Raw genomic sequence first — 8,518 nt, 5'->3', positions numbered from 1 at the left:
AAGTCAATGGCACAGTGGCTTTCACAAGGGTGAATGAATGTATTTTGTATTGAATGTATTTTCCCACCTCTTTTCAACATCAATGGCAGTGTAAATGATCTACTAAAACACACACCTATGAAAGGCAAAATGAGTTAAAAACAGTGACAATTTCAAGTAATGGAGATAAGACAAAAGTATACCAGTATGGTCCTTGAAAAGAGAGAGAGAGAGGGAGAGAGGGAGAGAGAGAGAGAGAGAGAGAGAGACAGAGAGAGAGAGACAGAGAGAAAAATGACTGAGAAAACCAGTGTGTACAAAGACATGACAGACCCTGCCCATCCATTAGTGCATTACAACTAAAGCAGCGTGAAGCCATTCATAAACACCCACAACAGCAACAGCGGCCTCTAGTGTATGTAGGAATCTCCGTGCCAATGTCTCGCATCGCCGTGCCCGTCTCCGTCCCTGGGATCCCTCTCTCTGTCCCTGTCCTGGTCCCTGTCTCTGTCTCGCTCTCTGCTGTGATAGGGGTAGTGATAATGCTTCTGGACAGGATAGTGGTCGCTGTGATGCGGCCGAGGTGTCGCCTGCTGGTGGTGCCTGTGTTGCCGGTTGCGCTCGTTGCGCTCCAGCTCATAGCCGTCCCCCGGGTGGTGCGGCTGGCCGTCGCCGTGGTGATGGTGATGGTGTTGTTGTTGTTGTTGTTGTTGTTGTTGTTGTTGTTGTTGTTGTTGTTGTTGGTGCTGGTGGTGGTGGTGATGGTGGCGGTTGCTGTTGTGATGGTGGCGGTTGTGGTCCCTGTGGGACGCCACGGGCCTGCGGTTGTAGCGCGCCTCCACCTCCTCCCCCCCCGCCTCCTCCTCTTCCGCCTCCTCGCCCCGCCCCTTGGGCGGGTGCCTGTCGAGGGGGCGCTGGCCGTAGTCCCTGTCCGTGCCCCCGGCGGGCTGGCTGTGCTGGCTGTGGTTGTGGTGCTCCGTCCGCCGGTTGTGGTGGTGGTGGTGATGGTGGGTGTTCTGGGGTCTCTTTGGTTCGGTCCTCAGGAGCCGGTCGTCATCCTCTTCCCCATGGCCCTCCTCGGCCTCCTGCTCCTGGGCTGTGGCTGAGGGCGGCTCCTGGTCCAGGTGGTTCTCCCGGGAACCCTTCCTCTTGGTGGCTGCCGACTTCTTGCCCTTCTGCTCTTCCTGGGACAAGAGGGAGGAGCTTCATATTAGATTCAAGATTCAACATGTTTATTTTTATTTTTTTTTAACCCGGTTTACGCAGAACATCGTACTAATCGACCAGAAGAAAAAAGGTACATAATGTATGTTCTGTTAAAGCTATAAGTAATATATTTACGCATATGACATATTCAAAAGGTTTTCACTTTTTACATTTTCTCCTGCTGGAGATTGAACCTTAACTGCAACCCTGACTGCAATGATTGTTGGTTCAAATCCTGGTTGCGGCATTTGTTTTGGACTTTTGCCGATACAATACGTAAATAAATGTTCTGATGAGACCGTGTTGTACACACACACACACACACACACAGACGCACACGCGCACACACACACACACACACACACACACACACACACACACACACACACACACACACACACACACACACACACACACACACACACACACACACACACACACACACACACACACACACACACACACACACAGTTCTACAGACTATAAGTACAGACATTATATGGAAACACATTTCGGAAACACAGCACTACTGAAGCTCTACAACTGCTACTACAGCAGTGGTGGATTAAGGGTCAGTCAGCGAGAGCAGCGTTCTACTCACCAGAGGCAGCACTGTCTCATTTCTGCACATTTGCCCAGTGGAGTGGAGTGGGACGGGGAGAGATGAGATGAACAATGTCACATGGATGCATGGAAACAGAAATACTCTACACTGTAGTGCAGCACACAAACTACACTGTGTTTCTGTTGAAATGTTTGCAAATTAGGTGAGATGAGACGAGATGAGATGAGATGATATGAGATGTGATGAGATGTGATGATAGTGATGATAGTGATGATATGAGATGTGATGAGATGTGATGATAGTGATGATATAAGATGTGATGATAGTGATGATAGTGATGATATGAGATGTGATGATAGTGATGATAGTGATGACATGAGATGTGATGATAGTGATGATAGTGATGATAGTGGTGATATAAGATGTGATGATAGTGATGACATGAGATGTGATGATAGTGATGATATGAGATGTGATGATAGTGATGATATGAGATGTGATGACATGAGATGTGATGATAGTGATGATATGAGATGTGATGATAGTGATGATAGTGATGACATGAGATGTGATGATAGTGATGATATGAGATGTGATGATAGTGATGATAGTGATGACATGAGATGTGATGATAGTGATGATAGTGATGATATGAGATGTGATGAGATGTGATGAGATGAGATGTGATGATAGTGATGATAGTGATGATATGAGATGTGATGAGATGTGATGAGATGAGATGTGATGAGATGTGATGAGATGTGATGAGATGTGATGAGATGTGATGAGATGAGATGAGATGTGATGAGATGTGATGAGATGATGATGAGATGTGATGAGATGTGATAAGATGAGATGTGATGAGATGTGATGAGATGTGATGAGATGTGATGCGATGTGATGAGATGTGATGAGATGTGATGAGATGTGATGAGATGTGATGAGATGTGATGCTATGTGGAGGGAAGGCCAGGATCAAACTATGGACTAAACTCATCTTCCGTCATCAAGTTGTGAGACCACCAATTTCTCATCACTGTGTTCTTCATAAGAAGGTTGGTTGGTCCTCTCTGACGGAGAGGTGCAGCAAACACTGGTATTTGTTCATGTTTAAAGTGGAGATGAAGCAGTGAGCAATGTGATCCTAGTTTGTTTGTTGTGTACCTTGTGTAAGACAGGGTTCTATAATCAAATGTGAAATCTATCTTATTTGTCTGAAAAATATAATATAATATCCCTGTTTTCAACATGGGCGCCGCCATTTTGTTGCTGACGTCATACCGTGGCTTGGGTGTATACACTCTGGTTAGCTGCCTATATTGAATGGGTCGGTCAGCAAATAAAATGTTGCCTACAAAACAACGGGACCGCGGTGGTTCTGTTTGTATTGCTCCTGGCTGTTCAAACTAATTTTACCATGTGAGAGAGAGGAAAGTTGGTTAATTTCCACAAACTACCAGTGAAAAAAACAGTGTTGTTGACATGTTGGCTCGGGCTGCCTGCACCCAGACGGCGCGACCAGCCTGTTGGACAGGGAAGGAGGATCTGCAGCGAACACTTCATTGCCTCGGATTATGTTGTTGGGGTGGGATGTTTGTCCAGAAGACCACTAATCAGCTGAAGCCGGACGCGGTTCCCTCGGTCTTCGACAGACAGACCGGCGTTAGCTCTCGGGAGCTAGTTGGCACCAGCCGGGGCCAGGCGTTAGCTCTCGCTAGCTAGCGTTAGCAACCGGAGCGTCGCGGAGCATTCAGCCTGCTGGCTACCTAGACCCACTTCAACCAGCGTCGCGGAGCATTCAGCCTGCTGGCTACCTAGACCCACTTCAACCAGCGTCGCGGAGCATTCAGCCTGCTGGCTACACAAGCTGTGTAGCCAGCAGGCTGAATGCTCCGCGACGCTCCGGTTGCTAACGCTAGCTAGCGAGAGCTAACGCCGGGCCCCGAGAGCTAACGCCGGTCTGTCTGTCGAAGACCGAGGGAACCGCGTCCGGCTTCAGCTGATTAGTGGTCTTCTGGACAAACATCCCACCCCAACAACATAATCCGAGGCAATGAAGTGTTCGCTGCAGATCCTCCTTCCCTGTACAACAGGCTGGTCGCGCCGTCTGGGTGCAGGCAGCCCGAGCCAACATGTCAACAACACTGTTTTTTTCACTGGTAGTTTGTGGAAATTAACCAACTTTCCTCTCTCTCACATGGTAAAATTAGTTTGAACAGCCAGGAGCAATACAAACAGAACCACCGCGGTCCCGTTGTTTTGTAGGCAACATTTTATTTGCTGACCGACCCATTCAATATAGGCAGCTAACCAGAGTGTATACACCCAAGCCACGGTATGACGTCAGCAACAAAATGGCCGCGCCCATAATGCTAAATGCTTCAGAAATGTACACAACAAATCGTTTTTTCTTAGAAACTGCTTATTTTTATAACGTGACTTCTTCTGTGGCTTATCTAAATACTAATGTGATGCTATGAATATGTATTTATGCTCACTGCTTCATTTCCACTTTAAGGTCCTTATTGGTAAGCTACCTCCTTATACTACATCATTATTGGAACCTATGGAACCCGTTTTAGTGACCAGAACAGTCATACAACTTTGATTCCTCTGAACCAAATCAGGGGTTTTACAATCAGAACGAAACCCCTCTTGTCAGCAACATCAAACACAGACAGAAAGAGAATGGCTACTTCATATTCAAGGGCACTTTGACGGTTGTTGTTCCCCCTTTCCCCACCATATATTCCTGAGGTATTCTTTATATATTCCCCATCTATTCCTCATCTATTCCCCATCTATTCCCCATCTAGTGCTCATCTATTCCCCATATATTCCTCATCTATTCCTCATCTGTTCCCCATCTATTCCCCATCTATTCCCCATCACCCCCACCCTCATCCACCTCCACTGGCTCCCCATCAAATCCTGCATCACCTACAAAACCCTCCTGCTCACCTACATGATGTTGATGTTTGATGTTTTTTATTTTCGTGTCTTACATACAGGTGTATGCCCAGCCCATATGGGCTTACAAGACACAAACAATAAGTATATAATAATATACTTGACAAATTACTTGACAAATGACATATAGACCAAGATGGCCACAAGAAAAAGAAAATACAATAAAACGTAATATAACACAAGCTGAACGCAATGTATGTACACAAAGAAACAAGAGGAATTCATATACAATTATATAGGATATAGTGTGTTTTGTCTCAAGTGCCATGCTTTCTCCAAAAATCCTGCAAAACTGAAGATGTCCTCCACAAAAAAACAACTCAACATACAACTCTCAGACTGCCAAAACAAATCCGGATTTACAATTTGACCTACAAGTCCCTCCATGCTCTGGCACCTCAGTACCTCACTGACCTCCACCCCTACACTCAGTCACGGTCCCTGCGATCCTCAGACACTGGTCAGCTCTCTATTCCCTGAACCAGACTGCGGACCTTTGGCGACAGTTCTTTCAGCGTGGCAGCTCCCACCCTCTGGAACTCCCACCCTGCAGAACTCCGCAACGCCCCAACTCTGGACTCCCCCATCTATTCCTCATATATTCTCCATCTATTCCTCATCTATTCTCCATCTATTCCTCATCTATTCCCCATCTATTCCTCATCTATTCCCCATCTATTCCTCATCTATTCTCCATCTATTCCTCATCTATTCCCCATCTATTCCTCTTCTATTCTCCATCTATTCCTCATTTATTCTCCATCTATTCCTTATCTTTTCCCCAGGTAATCTGCAGGTATTCCAACCCTTCAGTCACAAACACTCTTCTCTAGCCACAGTGCAGCTGTAGCCTTGTGTTCCTAGCCCACGCCGTGGGTCACCTCCACCACTGTACCTGTTCTACGGTAGGTTTGATGGGCAGCGTGTTCCCTGCCAGCTGGGCCACTAGAGGGTTGCTAGGGTCCATCTCTGGTGGATGGGTGGCCCTCCAGTAGGACTCCAGGTACTCAGCGATGTGCTCACAGGCGTCAGTCAGCTGGTTCTCATCCAAAATGACATCAAACATTTCCTGCAAGGATGAGGATGGCACACAAGTAAAGGATTTAAAGGACAAGGCCACTGTTTTCTTTCACTAACCGTCTGTAGTGTGGCTGTGAAAGGTTAACCTTCTGTAGTGTGCTAGTGAAAGGTTAACCTTCTGTAGTGTGGTAGTGAAAGGGTTAACCTTCTGTAGTGTGGTAGTGAAAGGATAACCTTCTGTAGTGTGGTAGTGAAAGAGTTAACATTCTGTCGTGTGCTAGTGAAAGGTTAACCGTCTGTAGTGTGGTAGTGAAAGGTTAACCTTCTGTAGTGTGCTAGTGAAAGGTTAACCTTCTGTAGTGTGCTAGTGAAAGGTTAACCGTCTGTAGTGTGGTAGTGAAAGAGTTAAAAGGGGTACACCACCCAAATGAAGAATTCCAATAGACTGTTATTTCCATAGACTAGGCAGGTTCAATCAATAATGTGAGCATGAGCTAGTACTCTTTGCCAAAGCCAGAAAACAGCAAAGTAAAGTCACAAACTTGTGATGTCATCAGGAGTAGGGGCTGGAGCTACTCCATTCATTGATAGAATTTGTTTGTTTTTACACCCAAATTAGTTGTATTTTACACTAGTGTTCTTACTGTAGGTCTGAAGCAGAAGAGGTAAAGTCACCTACTGTATACACACAGAAGATTCCCCTGGGTGTTTGCAGTGTCATCTATACCAATTCAATTAATTGAGTAATGTGTTTGACTGTCTTAGACCCCAGGAATAGCATGTATGGATTTTTTAAATTGGGTGTAGTTCCCCTTTAAATGTTGTTTCAGGGCCATGTCTTCCTCATCTTTTGGATGAAGCCACTTTAAGCCCCTTTGGGTCTGGGGGTCCTCCCCCTGGACATTTTGAGTGTCAAACTCTTCATTTCCTGCATCCTGGTGAACTTTTATGAGAGGCACGTCTGCCAGGTTGAGATGGTACGGTCCTGTAGGGGTTGGTTAATATATAGTTTGAGGTAAGAAGGATATATAAATGTTTTGACCCCCTTATTTTTTAACCTCTTTTGGGGAGGGGGTTGTCTTTCATATTAGCTATATTTTTTTGAGGGGGACAAATGTATTCTTTACCAGAGTTCAAAGCTCTGGTAAATAAATGTGTATAACTGAAGAGTGCAATTGTTATTCGTAAGCTGGATCTTGTATTATGTATCTGTTGTCCCATGTCTGTTTTTTTTAACACGCTCTCTTTTATAATTGTGTAACTTTGTAATGGTGTGCCATCTCGGCCAGGTCTCCCTTGAAAAATAGATTTTCAATCTCAAAGGACTTCCTAGTTAAAGGTGCTATAGATATTCAACCAGTAGATGTCACACTAGAGCAACATCATGTAATTTATCCAATCAGGTGCATTCCACAAGTAGGCAACATGTAAACAGCAACATTCATTTTGGACCCGCACATTTATTTTAAATGATAAATTCATTAATAAATAATTGTTTGGGGGGGGGGGGGCAATACTTTTATTCTGCAACTTTCTAAAGGCTATGTGTATGTATTATTTAAAAACATATATATTATAAAATCAAATAAAGATTACTTTATCTTTATCTATAGCACCTTTTACACACAAAAAAAAATGTTAAAAAAATAAAGAATCTGCAAGGTGCTCAATATATATGTTCAGATAATTTGGAAGCCTGTGGAGGTAACAAAAGGGAACACCATAGAAAGGTGACTGTATCCTTTAAGAAAGGAGGAATGAGCCCATAACTCAGACAGTTGTTCCTTGGAACATAATCTGGTTCATCGCCTTCCTTCACTGTGTGCCCAGGACGCCACTGGCTGCCCGTAGGAAAGGACTTTAAAAACAACGCTCTCCTGATAATCAAATCAAGTAAGTCTGTGATTAGGTCCTGGAGCGAGATCCAGAGGAGGAGTAAGGAAACAGGGTAAAAACTAAAAGAAGGACAGGAGGAGGAGAGATCAGTGTTGTGAGGAAAGATCAGTGTTGAAGGAGAGATCAGTGTTGTGTGTTGAGTATCCCCTCTGCGACGGTGGTTAATTAAGTGAATTGAAACTGCAGCAGTTCCACACAGTGGCCACCGGTTCCTGACAGGCAGCGAGCGAGCGAACTGGAGACGAAATCGCGCGCGACACTGTCCTGATATGAGGCGGCGCGTGTCCGAGTGTGTCTGTGTGTGTGTTACCTGGAAGCACACGGGGACAAAGCAGCCTGCGATTCTTGACCAATAAAAAGTGTTTAGGGGCGGGACTCTGCCGCGTAAACGTTCAACTAGAGACACAGCGAGCGAATATTTGAGGGGGGGACGACATCGCCGCTCAGTTCGCTGTCGCTCGCGGCAGGTCAGGATAGTCTGATTGAAACTAATACATTTTAATCATTTTCGCTCGCTCGCGTCGCTGCCTGTCAGGAAGGGGTGTTAGGGGGTACTCTCACCGGAGGACACTGGGCCAGTTTGTCTGCTGCCACCAGCTGAACATTGAGATGTTTGGTCTGAGACTTCCCCCTGGTCTTTATCAGCCTGGTCAACACCTGCACAACAGAGGAGGAGGAGAGAGGAGAGAAGAGAGAGAAGGAGAGAGGAGAAAGGAGAGGGGAGAAAGGATGAGAAGGAGACATGAGAAAGGAGGAGAGGGAGAGAGGAGAAATTAGGACAAGGAGAAATGATGAGAAGGATAGAGGGGAAAGGAGAGAGGATAAAGGATAAGAAGGATAGAGGATAAATGAGAGAGGAGAAAGGATCAGAAGGAGATGGGA

The 8,518-nt window shown here is 45.5% G+C and overlaps 1 protein-coding gene across 1 annotated transcript in view; it reads right to left on the bottom strand.

Annotated features, from left to right (window-relative positions):
• Nucleotides 1-389: 389 nt before the first annotated feature.
• The window catches only part of cacnb2b (calcium channel, voltage-dependent, beta 2b), a gene marked incomplete at both ends in the record, with an annotated part of 160,841 nt that continues 152,712 nt past the window's right edge, over nucleotides 390-8,518 (bottom strand). Inside the window, 4 exons of the mRNA XM_084327591.1 lie at nucleotides 390-660; nucleotides 727-1,163; nucleotides 5,616-5,789; nucleotides 8,198-8,293. Of these exons, the coding sequence (XP_084183717.1) occupies nucleotides 390-660; nucleotides 727-1,163; nucleotides 5,616-5,789; nucleotides 8,198-8,293 (978 nt within the window). The remainder of the gene's footprint in view (nucleotides 661-726; nucleotides 1,164-5,615; nucleotides 5,790-8,197; nucleotides 8,294-8,518) is intronic.

This window comes from Notolepis coatsorum, assembly GCF_963971535.1.
Source record: "Notolepis coatsorum genome assembly, chromosome: 13".
NCBI lineage: Eukaryota > Metazoa > Chordata > Actinopteri > Aulopiformes > Paralepididae > Notolepis > Notolepis coatsorum.
Note: the sequence above shows the minus strand (reverse complement) of the source record. Positions and strands in the feature narration are given on the sequence as shown.